The following is a 24,421-nucleotide window of genomic DNA, read 5'->3' as shown; positions in this document are numbered from 1 at the left end:
TTTAGCCTTTTCAAATCAGGTCCACTGTGTGTGCAGTTCAGTGAAGTTCAAGGGTGTGTGTGTGTGTGTGTGTGTGTGTGTGTGTGTGTGTGTGTGTGTGTGTGTGCGCACGTGTGTCAGTGTGTATGCAGAATTTGGCTGTTTTTCTTGGGTTAATGATGTGTGCTAATTAGTGCTGTGTGAGTTTATGATGTCTGTTTTTAAAGAAGATAGAGTGACATTTGGGTCTAGGCTTGATCTCCCCACCCACCTCCCTCATTAGGATGGTACACAAACACACATACAGTTCAATATAGTCGTATGATCTGACAGCAATAGGTCAGTTGTAAATCTGACTGTCAGAAAACACACACACACACACACACACACACACACACACACACACACACACACACACACACACACACACACACACACACACACACACACACACATTAAAACTGCTGCTGTAGGAGAACATCTCATCTGTCATGCCTGTGTGTGTGTGTTCATGTCAGCCTGCTATTAGCTGTTGGACGAGCTGTGTGGGGAAGCTAGCAGCTGTATTAATGCAAAAATGCATAATTCTATGTGTTTTTGGTTTTTATGTAAATTTGCTCTGATATCTGTTTAAATTAGTGTATGTGTTATTATTGTGTTACACTCACTCATTTAAACAGATATCAGAGCAAATTTTCATATAAACCAAAAACATGTAGAATTATACATTTTTGCGTTTAAGGGGGCTCTGAATGAGAGTGACACTGGAGTTTGTGTGCGTGTGTGCGTGCGTGCGTACGTGCATGTGTGTGAGTGTGTGTGAATATAGTTTTCTCTTGTATATTTTCTCTAATTAAGAATTACAACTAACAAGGTAACTTAAGATGCAGTCGAGCGAGACTCTGTGAGGTTCACATACATTGAAATGCATTTAAAGAGAAAGTTTGCCCAAAAAGGACAACTCTACCATAATTTACTCTCCCTCATGACATTCCAAACTCATATGTGTACATTGTAGCAAAATAATTTAAAATTCATTTCAAACATTTTACGTCCAATTATTTATTCGGTAAGTAGTTATAATATATAGTATAAAGTATTAGTAAATGGAATAATGTATGGTCAGATTAGTCATGTAATCTAAACAGAGTACTCATGAGATTAGCCATTTATAACACTAGGTCAGAAAAGATGCTTAAATGACAACGAAGAGTGTGTCATATAAACAATTTGCTTTTAAAATGTGAAACTTATTGGATTTCTACTTTATACACAGTGTCACCTAATGGTCTTAATTAATTGACTTCAGCTGAACAATGACACTATTGTCTTTTAAAGCTGCTGTACAGCAGAAATGAACTGTTTGCATCATTGAATTATTCTCCTGTTATCGCTGTAAAGCTGCTTTGAAACTATCTGTATTTTATAAAGTGCTATATAAATAAAGGTGACTTGACTTGTTTAAGCTTGGCTCATGCAGCAATCGAGTTTATGGAGTTACAGCAGCCATATCACCCTGTAGCCCAAGACTGGTTGCCCACAGAAGCTAAACGGGGTTGAGCCTGGTTAGTACCTGGATGGGAGACCTCCTGAGAAAACCAGGTTGGTGCTGGAAGAGGCTTTAGTGAGGCCAGTAGGGGGCACTCAACCTGTGGTCTGTGTGGATCCTAACGCCCCAGTATAGTGATGGGCACACTATATTGTCAAAGAGCACCGTCCTTCGGTTAAACCTGGGATGTTAAACCGAGGTCCTGACTCCTGACTCTCTGTGGTCATTAAAAATCCCAGGATGTCCTTCGAAAAAGAGTAGGGGTGAAACCCTGGAATCCTGGCCAAATTTGCCCCTTGGCCTCTGTCCATCATGGCCTCCTAATCATCCCCATACACTGATTGGCTTCATCACTGTCTCCTCTCAACCAGTATGCTGGTGTGTGGTGGGCGTTCTGGCGCAATATGGCTGCCGTCGCATCATCCAGGCGGATGCTGCACATTGGTGGTGGTCGAGGAGAGATTCCCCCTTCCATGTAAAGCGTTTTGAGTACCCAGAAAAGCGCTATATAAATGTAACGAATTGATATTATTAAACGTAGCAGGTGCAGGTCACGATATTTCCGTCTTATTTTTAGCATAAAGGATTTAAATTTATTTAGTTTGTTCTTGTTTGCTGATATGCTTGCAATATTTGGCAACACGAATGAGCCAGGGCTTGTACCGCTTTCCTCAGACATCCCAAGCCCTGAAATTACTTCTTGGAAGTTGGGATGTCCGTTTCCCTGTGATTTCTTGCACCGCACATACAGGCGAGAGATACGTCTCTGTTGCATGTTGAAATACAATGAATCTCTTGTCTGTTATCTCTGTCACAACCACCAGCTGGAATGCCCATGATCTCCACCAGAGGGCACTCTTTGCATCTGCTTTATCTCATCATAAACTACATTTACCATAACCCATTGCCTGGACTAATCATTTTGATTACTTCCACCTGTGTGTTATTTTCTTGTTACTCTTCCCTATTTAAGCCCTGTGTATTCACTCTTACTTTGCAAAGTCTTATATGTTGTTACACTGCATTCTTAAAAGTTATCCTGGTTTCCTGTCTTGTTTTTTTTTTGGGGTGATTCTCTGCCCTTTTATTGGATTACCCTTTTGCCAGTGTTTTCTGCCCATCTCTCATATCTCTCGTTCCCTTTCAGTCGCTCACGTTCTACGTATTCGACGTGTTGACTGATTGGATCACACTTAAGGAGCCTGTCACCTTTGAGTATTGTAAAAATGAGCCAATGCACATTGGCGTGCGAGAATTGCATCACATGCTCCGCACCGCAGCGCGGGTATAAACACGGAACTGGATGCGCGCACCAGTTGTCTTTCGCTTCGGAGTCGATTGGTGTCGATGTCTTTAAAGAGTGTTGTACTATACAACGAGCGAGTTTGTCTGTTTCTTCTGGAAGACTCTCCCAGTGCTGGTGTTTCTACAGCACGAGTGCAGCGGTGATCGCAAGCTTTTGAGCTCTCAACTGCTGTTTTAACAGCATCACATTTCTGTTTGTGTTTGTTGGCGGTGGTTAGAGGGCGAAGAAGTGAGTGCTTCACTGTTTCAGTTCACTGTTACTGTGTTGCCGCGGTCTTTTCCCTGTGTGCTCCGGCACTGGTGACAGGTCCTAAGTCCCAATTCAAAATAAAGAGAAAGTTTGCTTCTTTTTCAAGATCCCATTCCATCTGTGCGTTTCTGGGTGCGGTAGGGCTCTGTCCCCCTCAGACGGTCACAGTTGCTGCATCACGTGTTTGGGCTTACAGCACGCTGAAGCAGCTCTTGTGGATGACTCATGTTCTCACTGCGGGAATATGACCATCTCTGTGTTGAGATCGAGACTCGCCTTTTTCGAAGCTGGAGTCCCCACTCCCATGCCCCGCTCTAGTGCTTCTACTGGACCACCTTCCCAGAAGAAGGATCACAGTGAGGGGTAATCCGCCCGGCAAAGCCCCGTGGATCCTTTACTCCTCTTTCACACCGCAGCCGGTGGAGCTCCCCGATGAGGGCGCTGGTCCCTCTGTAGTGGACTGACCAGCCATTTCGTTTGGGGCCCCTCCAGAGGACAGGATGTCCATCGCAGCATCGGAGGGTGAGCTGAGCTCTGGAGATGACGACTCGACTACGACTGCGCTACCTCCCTCTGGGAAAGTAGCCTTGCCCGAGCCGGATCCAGAGATTACAGCTATAAAAGCTGTCAAAAGGGCCGCCGAGGCGTTTGGGCTCGTGTGGAACCCTCCACCATTTCCCGAACCGTCTCGGTTGGATGATTGGTTTGGATGATTGGTTTCTCGGGGCGGGCCAGGCTGGTTCTCAGCCCGCCGCCCCTGTTCCATTCTTAGCTGAAGTGCATGAGGAGCTTACGAGGGCATGGACGGGATATTAGGCTATCCCTCCAGTGGAGCGGTCTGTCGCGATGCAAGTGTGTTGGGCAACCGCTACCTTGTGGATGGGGGATCCTCGTCTCGCCTCTAAGGCCTGTAAGTTCTCGTCCCTCCTTACGGGCAAGGCTAAAGCTAAGCCAAGGCTGACAATCACCTGGCCTGCTGCCAAACCCTCAGCCCGTGATCAGGCCTTTGTTTCTCCGGGCCAGCCGCCCATAGAACAAGTGTCCTAGAACACCGGCTGAGGCGCCACGTACAAAGGGCATGCAGTAACGGGTGTCTGGGCGGGCCTCCGACTGCATTGGCATCAACTGCCTCGAGTTGCTGACAGTACACCCTGCTTTGAGACACCGCTGGTCAGCAAGCTTGTACTGGTCTGTACAAACACTGTGACTGTTGCGCTACGCTTCCCTCGCATGTTGTTGGAACTCGCCCGCCACCTCCTCCTATGGGGTCAGCAGCTTCTGAGGTTGCTTCATTCCACTTACGTTTCCGGCCTGCTTAATCGTGCCGCTGACAAGGCCTCATGAGGCATCCATCCCCAGGGATCCAGCTGTTCTGGGAACACTTCGGGGCCGCACAGTTACAGTGCCTCTCCGGATGCCTCTCCGGACTCATCCCATTGCCAGTTGTTTTACTCCCGGTCCGAGCGGACAACCCTCGCCACGGAGACACTGGCTCACAGCTGGCCTCTGCAGAAATGCGTTTCCCCAGTAAGCCTTCTTGCACTGCACTGTGCTAAGTCAGGGAGGAGAAGGAAGGAGCAAGTCTTGCTAGTTGCCCTTTATTGGCCCAACCAGACCTAGTTCCCCCGAACTTTTGCTCCTCTCGACAGCCCTTCCTGAATCATTCCTCTGAGTACATTCTCAGGGACGGGGCATGATGGCACCCACGTCTAGACCTCTGGAAACTCCATGTCTGGTCTCGAAAGGATGGATGGAAAGGACGCTGTGGTTCTGGGTGATCTACCAGAAACATGTCGTAGACACCATAACCTCACCCTCTAACGAGAAATGTTTATGCCCTGGAGTGGAACCTGTTCGTTGAGATGAGTCTTCTCTCCGAGAGGAGACCCCGAAGGTGTTCGATCACTTGTTTGTTGCCAACATGTTTGTTGCCTCTATATTGTCGCACATCATGATGCAGTAGATACAAATCCATAGGGAAGCACGACTTGATCACCAGGTCCCTGAGGGGAGCAACAAACACCCTTGCGCCCCGTTTATAACCTCTTGGGACTACTGGGACTACTGCACTGCAGAGACTTCCCCTTGAGCCACTACAGGCAGCTGAGTTAAAAACCTGTTTTTAAAAGAACAGCTATCCTGTTTGTTTGGCTTTTATCAAGAGGGTAGGGGAGCTGCACGCATTTTCGGTCGACGAATTGTGCCTGGAATTCGGGCCGGCCAACTCTCACGATATCCTGAGATTCCGGCTTGAATGTGTGCCTAGGTTCCTACCTCTCCCTTTAACGGGACCAGGTGGTGAGCCTGCAAGAGCTGCCCCAGAGGAGGCAGACCCAGCCCTGGCTTTTCTCTGCCAACACAAAGCCTCAGGACCTCAGACCAGCTCTTGTTTGTTACAGAGACTAGCAGAAGGGAAGGCTGTTTCCAAGCAGAGGTTGGCCCATTGGATAATGGTTGCCATCATCTTGGTGTGTTATCCCAGGGTGCACATGCCCCCCTGGGTAGTGAGCTCTTCCAAAGAGAGAGTATAGTTTCTGCCTAGGCGTTGACACAGAGTGCCTTGCTGACAGATGCTTTAGAGCCGCGGGCTGGGCGACACCTGTCACGTTCGCTAGAAAAACTGCCTACGTGTCAAACCGCTGCTTTCCGTGGGCTCCCTTCTCATAAAGCCAGTTTCATTGCAAGCCCAGTTTGAAATGTCGGCTTGCTGCGCCATTCCCCTCCTATGGACTGGATACGTGTGCAATTCTTGCACCAGTAGAGTTCCTCTTTAGCCGAACCCTGTCGAGTTCCTCCATACCCTTCGGCTACAGACGTGGCGGAGCGTCCGAAGCCAGGCCTTTCACTCGTATGCACTGGTGGAACCTGTGTTCCGTATGTTGTGATCCCTACGGCGATCCCATTTGTGTATTCTTCCATGGTACGGCTCCCTGCGGCAAGCCCGTGTCTTACCTTGGCAGAGCCCGCTCTGCCGTCACTGACCGGTTGAGTCTCTCCCCTGTTATAGGCTGGAGCCACCCCAGTGACATTCCATATGTTGTACTGTCCGGTATCCGCCCAGTCCATATCTGTATCCTCCACATGTTACCTCCCTACGGGTAGAATGTGGTTTCCGCTGCGTATTCCTTTCCAACGAAAGAGAACGCTTTTCCAGTGGTCTTGTGGAACAGCAGTGACTTCCCTGGCCTAAGCCCTGTCCCATCTTCGCCTCAAATAATGCGGGGGGATCAGAAGGCTTTTGTCTAGGCACTGGAAAGTGGCAGCACTAGTGACGTTTTAATTGGGACCCCAATCAGTCGACAAGTTGACTAAGTTGAACGTGAGCGACTGAAAGGAAACGTCTCGGTTGCGTATGTAACCCTCATTCCCTGAAGGAGGGAGCGGAGACATAGCATCCGTGCATCCACTTCCGTGTTTATACCCACGCTGCGGGGCTGAGTGTGTGATCCAATTCTCGCACGTCAATGTGCATTGGCTCGTTTTTACAATACTCGAGGATGACAGGCTCCCTAAGCGTGATCCCAATCAGTCGACTCGTCGACTACATCTCCATTCCCTCCTTCAGGGAACGAGGGTTACATACTAACTGAAACGTTGTATGTCATTAACAACTAGTTGTTAACTTCGGTTCAGTACATACTGCAGAATATTTAATGCGGTTGTCACTCCCATAAATTACTGAAACTTGTGTGTAAAGAACAACTGAAAGACCCACTGAAGTGCCTTGGAATGCGTAACTTTGTATGATGCGTTGACATAATTTCCACTGAAACAGGAAGTGAAGGTGGGACATATTGAATGGCTCCTCCCCCTTTTCAAACAGCTAATAGCGTTTAGTTTCCCTCACAGACTGAGAGTCATACTTGACAGCACCATGGAAGCGAATCCGAGTGTTTATGATATACTGGATTCAATAGTAGAGGTGTGAATAAATTCTGGCCATTTCATTCTTAGCCAACGTAGAGTTGGAAAAAGGAAAAAAAATGGAGCGTTTGAGCAACCGAACACAAATCGCCAACCCATATTGCTCTGTGACGTGTCAACGGTCTCTTTGGTCAGGTGGTGTTTATAGCAATGGGGGGGCGGAGCTTTAGATTCTAGAGAGCATTTGATTGGACAGAAGATGTGATGAGAAGTTGAAGTCTGCACTAGAGGATGACACGGGAGTGGATTTTCACTCCTGTCCCGTCCCACTCCCATAGAAAGAAATCTTGTCCCGTCCCACTCCCAGACCAAAGTTTAAAAAATAATCCCATCCCATCCCGCTCCTGGTAAATTGACTCCCAATCCCATCCCGCTCCTGTTTAAACTGACTCCCGCTCCTGTACCGCTCCCATATACGGCAATTTTCGCTTGATGAACGAAGCGATGCTTGCCTGATTCTTTCCCGAATTTGCCTTGCAAGTGTGCTTCTTCAGACCGCTCGTCCCTGAATCACTTGACTAAGACTAAGCATGTCTTACAAGCAGCGTACATTGTGCTATCACCGTCACATTCTACTCTCATAAACTTAATTAATATTTCAGACTTTCCGACCAGTTCTGTGAACTTAATAGACATGTCATTACTTCTGACTTTGCGCTGTAAATCATTTTTTGCCACATCGACTTCTCCGCGGCTGTTAGCTCCCTCCATCACTGCTCTTTGAATTTCGGCGGTAAGCCGTGACAAAAAGCACTGATGGCTTCTGGGACGGCTGGGTCGTGTAGTTATTTTTTAATTGCGTTACATTGTAGGCGTATTAAAAGGAAACTACAAAATGATGCATTTACTTTTTTCTTTTTTTGTCGTCTTTGCTATTGGTTGATTCCCGCTCCCGTCTGCTCCCGTTAACCATTTATCCTGTACCGTCCAAATCCCGTGATTGATAGCAACGATGACTCCCATCCTGCAGGAATCCCACGGGAATCCCGTGACCCGTGGGATTCCCGAAAAAATGTCAGCCTCTAGTCTGCACTGATGTCATAAAAATCCCTGATCCATTTTAGTGGAAGTGAGAGACTGTACGTTTTGAATGCTTATATCTCCTAAATGTGAAATTTTTATTTGTTTTGGAACACACCAGCTTATTCATGACCTTAAGGCTATCTTATTCATACTAAAAGCTAAACAACTAAAATTTTGATTTCAGGGGGCCTTTGAGCACTTCAAGCTTTTTCTGCCTGCTGTATGTGTGCACTTTTTGTCTAATTCATAGTAAAATGGGAATGGAAATCTAAATGACGAAACCTTGATTAACATAATAATGAATTTAAAGAAATTATACAAATTATACAACAGTACAGGATATGACCCCTTCAGATGTCAATCATGGCATTAAAACCTTCTCATTACGCTACTTAAGTTTCTTGACCCTTGAATCCAGGTGTTTCTCACCTCGCCATTCTCCAGAGGATGGATTTTAGAGTAGAAAGAGGTACAAATGACTTCCTCATCATGCGTATAGGACGGCGGGCCTGTTTTGGGGTTGATGTTGAAGCGTGTGATGCACTCAGTGTCTGTTATAGCGTAATACTGCCACGGCATGAAAGTTTCACCGTCCAGAGAACGTTCCAGAATCCAGTTTCCAGGCCGAGGCGAGTTTGCAGCCTTCAGAATCACATAAGCGATCTGGAAAACCTGTGTGAGAGGAGAATGTGGAACAGAACATTAATATTCTCGCAAAAATGTATACACTGTTTATATAGCCCTGACAGATTATGTAAAAAATGATTTTCATGAAAAATATGTAGCTGTAAAACGGTTTTCAACATTGATAATAATCAGAAATGTTTCTGAAAGATTTTGAATAATTACTGTTAAACACAAAACACCATTACACAATCATAAATGATATGTGATAAAGCTGGCAACAGACTCATAATGGATGAACTTCTAACAGGAGAGAAGAAATGAAAGAGAAGATCTGAGAAAGAAATGAAAACTTGATTCCCATGATTTCACAGTCTTTTATTCAGCAGCAAAAGACTCAAGGCGCACACACACACACACACACACACACACACACACACACACACACACACACACACACACACACACACACACACACACACACGCACGGGATGCATGTGTGTATCACGGTGTGACTCGTTAAACACAGTGCCTGACAGGTTCTCGGCAGCCTTCAGAAAGCTTCAGGGCACAGTGACATTTCAGCTTACCTGAAGAGCTGACCTGAATAAAAAGAAAACATGAGAAAACGGGGGAAAAAGAAGCTAGGCTGAAGTCTTTATTCATTTGTGTTACCTTTTTTGCTAACACTGCCCCATGAGAAACACAGTCTTTCATCTCCAGGAGATAACAGGCTTATGTTACCGTCTCTCACAGTAAAGCTCTGGACGCTGCACAATGCACAAAACTGGTTCACGCTGTACAATGCTATTTTGTGTGTTGTGTTCAGAGAGAGGTGAGGCAGGAGCGAATCAAGGACGTCTGAACAGCACAATAATCTGACTAAACTACTGTATACACGACACGGAACTGAAGGCCACGCCAGTAACACGTGTGTGTGTGTGTGTGTGTGTGTGTGTGTGTGCACTTCAAACTACACATTGTAACTCAAAACTCACTAACATATACACATATTCTGAATGGTCAGCTGCAGTATTCAGTGGTCAGATATGAATAATGTCCAGGGCAACAATGTAGAACTGAGTAATAAATGACTCTGGACCACTGAATATCTGATTGGGTTGTACATGAATTTAACGGACTCTCTTTCTACTCACATAATAAATAAATAAACAGTAATGTAAAAAATGTAATAATGTACAGAGAGCAGTATGACACATTTATTTAGCCTGGCTGATTATACTTTGCATTTTGTGAAGGAATGTCTCAACAGGTAAATTTGGCTACTTTCAATAGAAGCTCCAACATATTAGGAATACTTTTAGCTGTGTTGCTGTGTCATGAGTAAGAGATTGAGTTGATTAATAAAACTCTGTCTAGAGTGAACGTGAGTGTCTGTCTTGTGGCTTATAATAAACTCATCCAACGGATCTGCACCAACTTGGACACATCAAAGTAAACGTTATAAACTGGTAAATTTGTCTTTCTGAACAGGTGCATGATGATGTATTGAAGCATACGTTGTAACACGTAGCTTCGCAATTCCTCATTCACTTTGATGGTCTAAATGCAGCGAATTTTGGTTTGCACTTCTGTAATCGAAGTTTAATGTCAGTCATGGTCCCACACCAGCTAAACACCCTCTGACGTCTGCTACAGTAACGCCGCCGTTTATCCTTTGTACATGTTTTTAAGTATTGCCAATTTAAATATTTAAGCACAAGAAGACGTAAAAGAGAACCCAATTGTACTTATTGTGTGACACTGTGTGCACACTTCTCACAAAGTGAGTACAATTGGGTTCTCTTTCACTTCTAACTTGCACAAAATTATATAAAAAGGCCCATCTTGGCAAGTAGCCTTGTAAACATAGTCGGCTATATAGGCCCTATGTCTTAAATCAATGTAAACAAACAGTTGAGAAATAAAACCCTTTTGTACTGCAACAGTATATTGAATCTGTGCAGCTCTTAAAGTGACAGTAGCCTAATATTCCTGCTGCTGTCTCTGTTTTAACATTAATCAAACAGACAAAGAAAATCACTCAATACTCTTGACTAAATAACTTTCATAACTATAATAAGGATTAATGTATATTTAATTTATACAATGAAGAATATATTTGACATTTTATTACTTCATTTCTGTACCTGAAAACTACAGTGAGACCTTCCTGAAAATCACTGTTTATTATTTCATATGCATGTATGTTCTGTTGTATTTATGGAGGCGTGTTTGATGTTAAATGGATCCAATCCATGTTCAATAGAAATTATTTTATGATGCAGCAATAAACTACCTTAACGTATGCTTTGATTTTTGCGGAATCTCTCAATAGTTGTTTATTAAAATTGGTATCAGCAAAAAACAAAACAAAAAAATTATTGGTGCATCAAATTTAAAAAAAGTCCCCTGTTCCCATTTGTGTGTTAGTGTGTGTGTGTGTGTGTGTGTGTGTGTGTGTGTGTGTGTGTGTGTGTGTGTGTGTGTGTGTGTGTGTGTGTGTGTGTGTGTGTGTGTGTGTGTGTGTGTGTGTGTGTGTGTGTGTCTGTGTGTGTGTGTGTGTGGACAGTGTTTATTAAGACGGCATCAGCAGCTGCCCTCAGGTGTTCATTTACCGTAGCGGTTCTCACGAGGAAAGGCCACAGATTTCATAGGAGACAAACAACCATCCCTGCAGTGTGTGACAGAGAGAAGAAGAGCTATAAAAAACATGTTATAACCCACAACCTGTCAGAAATGGCACGACTCAAACACAGATGTGACTCCCTTATCTGACTGTGTGTGCTGGCCTCAAGACCTTGCTTCCCACACACACACACACACACACACACACACACACACACACACACACACACACACACACACACACACACACACACACACACACACACACACACATATATATCCTCCTCACTTTCTCTCTCTCTCACACACAGATGACAGCGTATTCTCTACATGTCACATCTCTTCTGTCAAAGATTATTCTCAGAGGCTTCAATAACTTTCAGATCAGATGAACAAACTCCAGCAAATGTTTAATAACTGAAAAGCCAGAAGGGTAAACACTTTGTTTCGCCATTGTCTAATTTTCCTGATATCATACTGAATCCAGCATTATGTTGCATCATTTGACTGAACAAATTTCAACTAACAAAAATAAAAAAATAAAATGTGTGTGTATGTGTATGTGTATGTATATGTGTGTGTGTGTGTGTGTGTGTATGTGTGTGTGTGTGTGTGTGTGTGTGTGTGTGTGTGTGTGTGTGTGCGTGTGTGTGTGTGTGAGCGCGCGTGTGTGTGTGTGTGTGTGTTTGAGTGAATGAGTGAGTGTATGTTAGTGTGCGTGTGTGCGTTTGAGTGTGTGTACGTGTATGTGTGTGTGTGTGTGTGTGTGTGTGTGTGTGTGTGTGCGCATGCATTCCTTCTAAACTATATTTATTTTGGGGACAAATTCGAAAGTGAGCTAAAGCTGACAAAAACTCCCAAAACCTTTTTCTGTAAAAATGCATAAAGTTTTCTGATAGAATTAGGATGTGGTTTGAGACAACTGCACTTTTTAACAAATTAATATTTTCCATACGAAGTAAAATGTAGCTTAATTAGTTTAGTTCAGTAGCATTCCTGAGAGCTGAGAGGAGAACACCTGCTCCTCCAGACGTGTGCTTGTCAGTTGTCCATGATTTAGGAATGATGATGAATAATAATGAAGCATAAAATACCATACTTTGCTGGTCTTGTGAGAGAAAGAGGGAAGCCATGAAAGTAAACATTGTCTGCTCCAGATTACTGCTTTTAAATATTGTATTGTTGGTAAAACTTTAGTTTATGGTCCAATTCTCACTATTAACTATTTGCTTATTATCGTGCATATTACTAGGATATTGGCTGTTTATTAGTACTTATAAAGCACATTATTTCCATTACACGAGAGTAGATGTTAAAACTTCATGCTGATTTGTACTCGGCTTTCGCCAAGATAAGCACCAACTAAGACGTAGCTTTACAGTAACCTATGCTTCTCCATGCATTTACGCTTCTTTCCATATGGTGATGTAAATCTCCTTCTGTCTGGTGTTAACACGCGTCAGCACACACAACGGCTGCAACCACAGTGCGGTCCCCCCATGACAACCGTCTGGATTGAGCTGAGTAGGGGACATCTCTAGGGTCGTCAAGTGGGCACCTTCTGTCCTCAGTGTTTTGTCGACTAGCCCACGACACCTCAAGAGGGCTCGACTGTGACTCGGGTGTCCCAGAGTCACCCCTCTCCGTCCCCCACTCAACTCAGCCCAGCTTACTAACCTTTACGTCCTTCCTGCTCCTGAGTTTGCTCCTTCCTCATAGTTCACGTGACCAAACCACAATCTCTCACAATCTCTCCGCAACCCGACCATACGCGCCAACCCGTTTGACTAAGGCTGTCGAGCCCCACTGCCGACGTTAAAGCAGGTCAGTGGCAACGGTTCCGTATGGCATACTACCGCAAAACAATATCTATCCAAACACCAATTCTCATTCACGCAAAATACACAGGAACGTAATAACTGTAATAACTATGCAAACTATACAAATAAACCAACAGACTTCTCAAGTTTTTCAAGAATTCTTCGAAATCGTAACGTGGCGGCCTGTACAGCCAGCCAGAATCTTTCCGTCTCAACCACATCCAGTTGCTGCTCCTCTCTGCTGCTTCAGATAAGTTCTTTACTGTGCTACGCAACTCTTGGCCACTGAATCTGACGTCTCTGAGGAACCGGGTTGTGGAGTGTGCCACAAATCCTCGACAAGCCACTTCCACTGGATAAACCCGGACTCTCCATCCTCGCTGTTCTGCTTCAGTTGTCCCCCCATGACAACCGTCTGGATTGAGCTGAGTATTAATAAAAAACATATTAATGCCTTATTCTGCATGACCATATTCTACATCCCTTATTCCACCCAATACCTAAACTACTTTGGTCAGTCGTTGCCCTGCCTGGACATACAGGCCTTCAGCTACGCTTCATCCCTCCACCCCTTCAGCTTCAGCGGACTCCACCTTGGTCCTCGGTGGCACCGGATTCGCCTTAGTCCTCTGGTGCTCCAGCTTCACCTCGGACAGTCGGCGCTACGGCTCGAACTAGGTCTCGAAATCGCCCCCTATTAAATAGGGCACAATTTTTAGGGAACAGCCATTTGTAGTGGTGTCTGAAACCATAGTAGACCTTATTGAGTACACTCATTCAATCACACAATGCACCGCAATAACGAGTGTACAACCCATGTACACTCAACGGCTAGAGAATACCCATAATGCACCATGAGAGTCGCGCGCTGAATTAATTCCTGAATTAATCCACTCCTCCATGGGTCATCCCATCCACACCTACATGGCTCCTCCAAAACATGGGTCATCTCATCCACTCCTCCCATCCACTCCTCCAAGGCTCCTCCCATCCACTCCTCCATGGCTCATCCCATCCACTCCTCCCCTCCACTCCTCCTTGGGCCATCCCATCCACTCCTCCATGGCTCCTCCCACCCACTCCTCCATGGGTCATCCCATCCACTCCTCCATGGGTCATCCCATCCACTCCTCCATGGGTCATCGCATCCACTCCTCCATGGGTCATCCTATCCACTCCTCCATTGGTCATCCCATCCACTCCTCCATGGGTCATCCCATCCACTCCTCCATGGGTCATCCCATCCACTCCTCCATGGCTCCTCCTAACCACTCCTCCATGGGTCATCCCATCCACTCCTCCATGGCTCCTCCCATCCACTCCTCCATGGCTCCTCCTATCAACTCCTCCATGGATTCACCCCATCCACTCCTCCATGGCTCCTCCCATCTACTCCTCCATGGCTCCTACCATCCACCCCAGCCTGGTTCCTTTTGCCTGGTTCCACCTCCAAAGCCCCCACACTTCCTCCCTCATTTAATCTGTCACGGTGCGATGACTTGGTGGGGGTGTTCTGTTACAATTACATTGTTTAGTTTGTCTAAGTTTCACTTTCATGAACTTTTAGTTTGTTTATCATCAGTTTCCTGTTTCCTTGTTCCTAGTTTCCCACCAGTCATTAGTTTCCATGGACACTCATTCATTCATCACAGCTGTTCAATAGTAAGTTCATCATCACTGATATTTAAGTACCTCATTGTTCACTGTGCTCATTGTTCATAAATCGCTGTGCTGTTTACTATATCCTTTTAGTTTTTTTTTTAGTTTTTTTAAATACATTTCTTTGTTCTGGACCTTTTGAATCTTGTTCATCTTCCTGTGGACCTAAACATTACACATACAGTACACTTAGCCTTTTTATATTATATATGTATTTATTATTCATATGTGTCATCTAATGTTGAAGTGTTCATTCATTGTAGGCTACAAAGCTGTTTTGTTAGGTATGTACTGTTTGTACTAGGCAAGTTTGGCTCATTCCTCCAGTTATTTGCTCTAGTTTCGTTTACACTTACACCTGTGCATAATTATTTTAATAATGTTATAGACTCTCAAATGGACAGAGATCAGATGTTTGCCTGGCTCATCTGTTCCTATTTGTTCTCATATGTGTACCAGTCATTCTTCCCTCTATTTTAACAAGATGTCAGTCCTGTGGCATGATTTAAGCATAGCATACTGTACTTCATTGTAGAGATGCTTTGTTTTGAGGCATGAGTAGTGAGATACAAACTTAACTGATGTTTGTAACATGTCTATCTTTGAATGTATACTGTTTTAATGGAAAAATTTTATGATACTGTCAGAATTTGGCATTTTTTTACAGCAAGGGTTAACAGTGTACTTTAAATTTTGAGTAGTACATTTGTAACTTAAGAGCGGTGCATTAATTTGTAACTTGAATTGTAAGTCTCGTACATTCACAGATAGCAGAAAATAGCTAACATCTGCAATGCAAAATAAGGTGGATAGTTTGACAATGACATGTCAGTCTCAATCTCACGGTCACAGTAATGCCTTCTGCTTTTTAGAGTCAGCATCTAAACTCTGTAGCTCCTTTAAAGTGATCATTGGCTTTTTTGTGGGTTTTCTCTCAAGTCTCATTGCAGTTTTTGTAGAGAAATCTGGGCAAATATGTTTTCAAAGCAGTGTAGGTGGTTGGATTTCCACTTCCTGATAATTGAACCAAATGAGACATCCAAACATCTGGATATTGTTTTGTATTCTTTTACCATTTCAGCATTCGTTTAACTTGGGGATTTTATTTTCTCCATTTGTTCTCTTTACTGTGGGAATTTTATCCAGAAAAATATTTTAATGATTCACAGACCATTACTTCTGTAAACAACATTTTGCTTTTAAATTGTGCATTTTTTAATATGATTTTAATATGTGACCCCTCAATAAACTCTGAACCTTTTTTTTACTGTTCCTCATGCACATCCAACAGGAATTTCGATGAACAGTCTGATTTGTCTGTAAAATGTGCTCATAAAATGGTAAAAAAGTCATTTGATGCATGTGTGCGTGCGTTTGCACATGTGTATGTTTGTGCAGGGCTTTAGTATGATTATTCACATTTCTAAAGAGTATTGAGGTCAGGTGAACATCAGTGATTGGAACATCATACACACACATGCACGCAGGCACGCACGCAGGCACGCACGCACGCACGCACGCACGCAGGCACGCACGCACGCACGCACGCACGCACGCACGCACGCACGCACGCACGCACGCACGCACGCACGCACGCACGCACGCACGCACGCACGCACGCACGCACGCACACGCACACACACACACACACACACACACACACACACACACACACACACACACACACACACACACACACACACACACACACACACACACACATTCCTACACTGAAGCACATGCACAATCATTAGGCTGGAGTGTGATCAGACAGGGCCTGAAAAACAATATGTGCAAATTTGGCAAGGCTAGAAAATGTGAAAAATCTGTACATGGATAGTTCAAGCGGACTCTTCTAATGATGAAATGTATGTGTACTGTGCACAAAACATCTAAAACATATTGCACATAAAGGAGTAGTCTGTGCATATCAGCCTGCTGTTTATAAATAACCGCTTAATTCAATTGAATCAATTTCCTCAGTTCAGATGGGTTTTGCTCTAGTGCTCAGCGTGCTGAATGGGAGACTGTAATGTGTTAGTGCACGTTTGTCATTGTGACGACAGGTTGTCAGGGAGTGAGTGATGGTAAGATGGCAGTCGTGGCCCGATGCTGTATGTGTGATTGCCGTCAGTAATTACACAGCCTCTCGTCTGATTTATTAACTCTAAATGTCCTCTACAGCCCCTCTAATGAATACTCAAACCCTGTCACACTCATTTGTCTTCTATCTTGCCACCACCTTTCACTCTCTCTTTCACTCTCTCTCTCTCTATCACCGTACCGTGTTGCACTCATATTCTTCAGCACAGAGGAGCAATGCAGGAATTAAAGAAATAGTTCACACTCAAATGGACATTCTGTCATTATTTATCACCCTCATGCTGTTTTGAATAGAATATGACTTTCTTCCTTCATTTTTTAGGTGAATAATATTTGCCACATTTTTCCATATAATGAAAATGACTGAGAACTGGGGCTATCTAGCTCCATCATTCACAACCTTTAAAAACTTTGGGGTCAGTAAGATTTGTTTTTATGTTTTTGAAAGTCTCTAAAGTTTGCATTTATTTGATGAATAATACAGTAAAATTACACATCTCTGATCCTATCTAACATAAATCCTACAGAATAATGCTACAAACAGTTAAATCGTTCAATTATTCTCGGTGCTCCTTACTTCCCATCGCTTTATTTTTTATATAATTTTGCCTCCCATCTATTAATTTGCATGTCGTTTCTCATTCTAACTGGCCTGCACCCGGTGTCATCTGTTGACTGCTTTAATTGCGTGTCTGTAGGTGTTTGTGTAATTTCCTGCGGTTGGGCAGCAGTGCTCGCGCTGGCCTCAGATCAGCATCTAATAAGGGCTGATGGGAGCATTCTGCCCACACACTACTGCAAGCCATTCAACTCTACTGCATTTCACTGTTCTGCCAGAGTTAACCTGCCACACACACACACATACACACACACCACGAGCGGGAGAAGAAGAACAGAGGCAACGAGTGAGTGAATAGTGATGCTTTTCAAGACTGCAGCGCCTCACGACAGAGCAGGGGACAGTTTCATTCCTGATTAGCATTAAAAATAAAAAAGGAAGAAATAATAATTCAACCATATTTCTTAACTGGACTGTATTTTTTTCAATTTTTATGATAGTTTGTTATGGAAAAGACTGTCTATTACGATTCTTAAAACAATTCTCTATTGTTCTACAGAAGGAGGATCAGTGTGGGAATAAAATTCTGAAATTATGACAGAATTTTCAGCTATGGCTTTGAGAATTTTTTATATATGCCTAAATATTTTAGATATTTATCTTTAAATAGCGTTTCAGACTAAAAAGTTGCAGGCCTGTTCACACCAAAGATGAAAACTATAACTCTAAAGTTTTAAAAACTATTCAAATTCTATGAGAATAGTGAGTCCACATTACAACTATAGCAATAACGACAGAGGAGCAATACCACTGGAATTGCTTTCAGAATGATTTTTCCTCAGCTGATGAATAATAAAAACGTTGACAGCCAATCAGAATCCTTCATGCTATAAAGAGCTTGAGCATTTAAATATGCAAAATGACCTGTGGCTGTATGGAATGCCTGGAGAAAGCCCGAGATCCATTCTGATTGACTGTTGTACTGAGAGTCAGGGCTGTTACTGTGAGCTGTTGTTGTCATTTACCTGCTGCAGGTCCAGAGTCACAGTGACGTAATGGTAGTCCATCCCGTTCATGATGCTTGGGCTCTGCCACCATCTGTTAGTGCCGTCGATAGCGTACTCGATGGGATGCCGCTCTACACACATGAAAAATACCATCATGTGAGAACACTCCTCCTTCATCTTTGTTTATAGGCTTTTTTTAATCTTGAATTTATAGGACAGTCAAAACCAGTCGGAAAAGTGGATGTGACTGAGATGTGACAAGGCCAAATTTGAACCTGACTTCCTGTGAGCATTACTTTAACAATGTAAAGCCTGATATATGAAAACATCATCAGAATTTTTATTTATTTAATTGAATATTTTTTGAACCTATAGACAAAATTTTAAATTATTTTATTTTATTTATTTATTTAAAGTTTGTATATGTGTTTTTTGTTAAGGCTGGTATGGCTCATATAATCTTATATAGTGAGAATATGGAAAAAATAACAGCTCAGTTTTATTCAGTTTTTAGGCCCAAACAACAACATGCAATTTGGTGCAGATGCTGATATTCTTGTAATGTAAATAAATGCGATCTTTTTTACAGCATAGCAGATTCTTACATAAAATGCACATGAATATCAATATCTGCCAATAATATGTCTTAGTAAGATAATATTTAAATGCTTAGTTTTATAATCAAAGTTCGATTGTTTTAAAACATACTGCAATGTAATACAAAACAATGATGATTGAGAGATAAAGAAAACCATGACAAGAAGCTAAATTAAACAAGACATTGAAACTATTAAACTAAGATGTGATAATAAAACTAATCCATAAGGCTTTTGAGAAAGGTTTATTTGATATTCACAGACATTGCTTGTTCATTGTTTTTTGACATGGTTTCTGATTAGTTATATACCTGTTCCCTGTGTCCTTAATGATCTATCTCTGCGTTTATTAGCCCTCAGTTTTTTTAGTTATTTGTTCGGTGTCATCAATGTCATGTTAGGGTGTAGTGTATGTTTGGAGTTTTCATCATATTCATTAAAGTTTCCATATCACTAGTTCATTCTAAAAGGGAAAGATCATGAATGTACGGTGCCCATCTGCTCCTGCTAGAGCAGGTAGATCGCTCCCTTGAGGATCACACAACGGATTTCCTAGATCTGGCGTGCCTCACTCACTATCCCAGAAGGCACACATGGAGGAGAGTGGGTGCTAATCTGATGCGACTTTCCATTCACTGTCTGCTTTGATGAAGAGGATAATGCAAGCCTCACTCCAGACCCAGAGCCCAGTCAGCCTTCAGCCCTACCCATGACACACCAACAGCCAGAGCCCACTGCAGAATCGGAGCCCAAGCCGGCACAAAGATAGAGCCAGAACGATTGCCAGAGGCCACGTTTGTCCCGTAGCCTGAGCCCAACGCAGACTTGGAGCCCTGCCCACACTCGCTGAGGTGCATGAAATAAGCTGGGTCCCCAAGGAAGTTATATTGAGCTGGATGATGGAATGTTTTATGGTCTACAGTCTCCACTGGTCCTGTCCAGTCCCAATTTGTCATTTTCTCTGCTGGCTCAGCCCAGTTCCAAGATGTTCTTGTTAAGCCTAGCTCCAAGTTGTCTTTGTCACCACTGCTTAAGCCCTGCTGGTTCTTGAAGTCTTCATTCGCCCAGCTCTGCCCAGCTCCAATTCTCCTTCGTCGGCATTTGTTTAGCCCAGCCTCCATCTCCCTCCTCCTCTGCCAAAAGGTGTGGTCCGCGATGAGTCACTGCGCAGTGTGTCAGTGAATGTCATAAAAGTATCGCAAGTGTGATTTGAAAGCATATGGAGCCATCTGCTCTCTAATTGCCCTCAGGGAACTTTGATGTCATTCTGCCTCACCATACTCTGTGCCCCGGATTCCACCTCAGCTCACCGACCCATTGGCTTCACCTTGGCTCAACGCTCCCTCACCTTCACCCCGGTCTGTCATCCCTCAGGCTCAGCTGGGCTCCCTTGTCATTCTGGCTCCTCCAGTTCTACTATCATCCTCATTCACACCGACTCTGCCCAGGTCTGCCAAACACACGCCTCCACCTCGGTCATGCGCATCTGCTGCTCCACCTTGGCCCTTCAGGCCTTCAGTGTCACCTAAGTCTACGTCTCCTTGGTTCCTCCTGGGTCTCCTCCTATCACAACTTCACCTCAGTTGGTTGGGCTTCTGGTTTTATCCTGGCTCCTCCTTCCATCAGTTCTGCCAAGGGCCTTTATCCTGGCTCTCCTCTTGGTCATCAACTGGCTCCTCCCATCTCTGCCCTGTTTCCAGTTCCTTGTCCTTCTCCAGAACCACCTCCCTATGGCCTCTGTTGGACTTTTGCAGCGCAAGGTCACATTTAGTTTTATTACCATGTCTTAGTGTAATAGTTTGATTGTATTGTTCTGTTTAGTTTCTAGTCATGGTTTTCTTTGTCACAGTCATTACCTGAATTCTTGTTCATTTTTTGTTGTCATCATTTCTGATTAGTTTTACACCTGGGTAGGGTTGCACCAGCCGTTCGTAAGTTCTTTCTTAAATTGGAACGTAGAGTCCACACTAGAGGCTTAGTAACTGCTACTTTGTAACTAACTCTGTACTATATTCCGTTGCACCATTTGCTTGTAAGGTAGAACGTAGCTAGTAGGTCGTAAACTCTCCGTTAAGTAATGCGTAGTCGCATAATATGACGTTTAGCCCCGATGAACCAATAGCAGCCTTCAAATAGGTGAGAAGAAGTTGTGTTGAAATGCCATGAATTTCAGTTTATCCTTCATTCTAACTTTTTTTGCCTCACGTTACAATCGGTAAAAATAAGTTTCCATTAAATACGATACTTGATAATAAATAACATAAGTATATTTATATGTAAATAACATTCAGAAACTGTATTTGAAATTAAATTAATGAGGATAGATAAATAAATATTGATACAAAAAAACATAAGATATTACATTTATTGATTATGACTGATATTTGACATGCACAGCATGGACCGATGCACACAGCAGCACTGTAGGACGGGTTGGTGTTAAAGAGCCGGTAACAAAGTTATCTTTTCACATAATGTTCTCTCTCTTAAAATGTAAGTGAGTGTAATTGTCAGCATTATCATATATGTCTAAAGAATTGAAGCCTGTCAGGTAAAAGAAGAGCTTATTTATGCAGTTCAGTCTGTCTGATATTTTATTCCAACCGTTACTCCTGATCGGAGGCTGCCGTAAATATTTAGTTAGAACGTAGAGTTACGTTTAAACTAAGTTTAATGGTGCAACGTAAAAATATTTAGTAGTTCGTAAGTTGTAACTTAGTGCCCATTTATGTTAAAACTAGGCTAAGTTGTAACTTACGCACAGCTGGTGCAACCAGTCCCTGTTCCTTGTTTCGTTAATTTTTCTGCCTCACTCATCATTCTTTGTGAATTCTACTACACACTTTTGCAGTGACAATTTTAAACTCAGATTTGAACATGATTTTTTCTATAAAAATAAATGTATAGATAATCAAAATGTAAGTTTTCATCTTGAAATATTACTAACAATATCAAAGTAATTCTTCAGTCTACTTTATAAAAATCCGTAAAGAAAGACCATGAGCTGAAGTTGGACATTTTTACAGTTATGCTAAAAGGCTTTTTACTTGATAAATAAAGTCTAAACTATCGATCAGACAACAGAAGGCATGAAGTAGATTGTTTGCAACAGGTTTTTCAATATGTGTGAACTATTGAAATATGTGAATCAAATATGATCCAGTAGGCTTTATAGGGTTAAAATTTAAATTATGTAAGATTGTGTAAATTGTTTAAATTGTGTATCTACTTGTTTTCAAAGAATATCTCTTGAGTTAAGTTGTCATTGGCAAAATTGGTCCACCTGTTGTACATTACATAAACCTCACAATATTTTGTTATGTTTTCTCCAATTTTGAATAAATGTATTTTGTATAAAACGTGCCTTGTTTTAAGGACGTTTAAGACAGGCATACCAATCAAGAAACTGTTTCTTGAAGTTGTCCATGTTAATCGCTGCATGTGTAAATTTGACTGATGCAATCACACTCCTGTATGTGTTCAGGGCTGTCCTGTCCATTTGTCTAAAAAGAGCTCTGCGCCAGGGTCTATATAACACGAGTAAATCACAGTGTCTGAAGCAAGAACAGTTATCTACACCGGAAGAGAGAGACACGCCGTGCCAAAACCAGATCAGTCCTTCTAATAATGACTGCAAAAGTCCACCTTTAAGAGGCCTGTGTATATTTATTAATCATATATTTGAACTTGTATTTAATTTCATTCTAATAAATGGTGTTTTAGAACTGATAAGGAAGATTTCATTTTTCTGTGTAGCGTGTTTTCATAGTACATCAAGCTCTTTTATCTGCTGAGATCAAGAGAGATTTGATTCCTCATGACATGAGTCCTTTAGAATAGCACCATAACACCTCATATTAAACCACGACAGGACTTAATAACGTGTCTCTGCTGGCTTTTACCTTCGCCAGCTGACTGGAGTTGAATAAAACCGTCTTTTGAAATAAAGCTATCTGCTCTAATGAGGGATGAGTTTTATAAGTGCTGAAATACTTACATTTATCTCTGTGCAGAGCCTGTCGAAAGCAAACTATATTAGACAAACTCCAATCTTTCTTTACAGCCAAATCCTTAATCAGGCAAAGATGATTAAAGTTGTCCACTTAATCATTTATTTGACTGCATATATTCTTTTCTAATTTATGAGCGAAATCTAGGTTTCATTTAAAAGAACTCCCCCGCTGGTTAAGTCACATATCTCTCTCTCTCTCTCTCTCTCTCTCTCTCTCTCTCTCTCTCTCTCTCTCTCTCTCGCTCTCTCTTCCTCTAATTTTCTCTAATTACATGTTATATTAATCACTCTCTGGCTGGGAGTGTGTGGGTGACTCTTGTGTGTTTGAAGAGAGCTCAGATTAGAGTGTCTGACTCATTACTGGCTGAGGTGAGCTGTGGATGACAGCGCTGGAGCCGTTCCTCTAGTGACGGCTCAACTCAACACATACTTTATTAAGACCTTTCAAACTGCTAGTACACATCAGAAACCACGACACCGACACCTAAAAGAACTGCTTTCATGAAGGTGACTGGAAGACAAAAGGTTGAATCTCACAAAGAACATGTCTGGCTCATATTAAACCACAAAAACAAAAACAAAAAAACAACAACATATAGCCTACATAAAACATAAAATATTTTTATATATCTACGGACCAATAAAGAAGTAGATGATCCAAAAGTGAAAATTCAATAATTTACTCACATTTCTATTGAGTTTGTTTGTAATTCTCATTCATTTCAATGGTGATTTTCACTAGATTCTCGTTATTGTAATATAGTCATGAATCCTCTAAACACAGCAACTTTTTGATTCAAATTTACATAAATTAAATTCAGGACAACAAATACTACCATGATGTATAAATGAAAGTAAAATAATATATCATAATTAGGTTTTTTTCACATCATAATAATGAACATTTGATATTTCTTTCTTTTGATTTTGGGGTGAAATATGACAAGACATGTTCATCACATTGATGAGATTCACACAGAATGAACTAGAGAAAGAATGAGAACCTACTCATCTAGATTATCATTACAGCAGATACTCATAAAATCAGTTCTCTTACGAGAGTATCTCTCGTACTGCGTAATATCTTACGCTATGGGGGAAAAGCTCTTTTCCACGAGATATTGAAGCCAAAAATTATCCTTAATTTTGAATTAATGTAAAACGCTGTGCGGCAGCACGCAGACATAGGCAAGACGGCTCGCGCGCCTATTGGCTGCCCTGCGGCAACAGCAGCAGCCTATCGAGAGAGGCCCTGCGTGATGTGATACCCAATGGGGGTGCTTCGCGCCCATTTCGTCACGTCCCGCCAGAATAGGCGTGGCCTTGGCCTATAAATACACTCGACAGGCTGATACAAACTGATTTTCATCTCTTCAGCGAAGC

General features: G+C 42.6%; 1 protein-coding gene across 11 annotated transcripts in view; it reads right to left on the bottom strand.

Moving 5' to 3' along the window:
• lama2 (laminin, alpha 2) overlaps positions 1–24,421 on the bottom strand; it is a 419,939-nt gene that overhangs the window by 312,407 nt on the left and 83,111 nt on the right. For all 11 annotated transcript variants that reach the window (XM_077221106.1, XM_077221108.1, XM_077221107.1 and 8 more), the window contains exons 3-4: positions 18,449–18,561; positions 8,460–8,702 (exon numbers count right to left, since the gene is read on the bottom strand). In XM_077221106.1, the coding sequence (XP_077077221.1) occupies positions 8,460–8,702; positions 18,449–18,561 (356 nt within the window). The remainder of the gene's footprint in view (positions 1–8,459; positions 8,703–18,448; positions 18,562–24,421) is intronic.

The sequence above is a fragment of the Siphateles boraxobius genome, unplaced genomic scaffold (assembly GCF_051911475.1).
Source record: "Siphateles boraxobius isolate OS27281-9 unplaced genomic scaffold, OSU_SipBor_1 8, whole genome shotgun sequence".
In the NCBI taxonomy this organism is placed as follows: Eukaryota; Metazoa; Chordata; class Actinopteri; order Cypriniformes; family Leuciscidae; genus Siphateles; species Siphateles boraxobius.
This window is presented reverse-complemented; position numbering and strand designations above follow the sequence as displayed.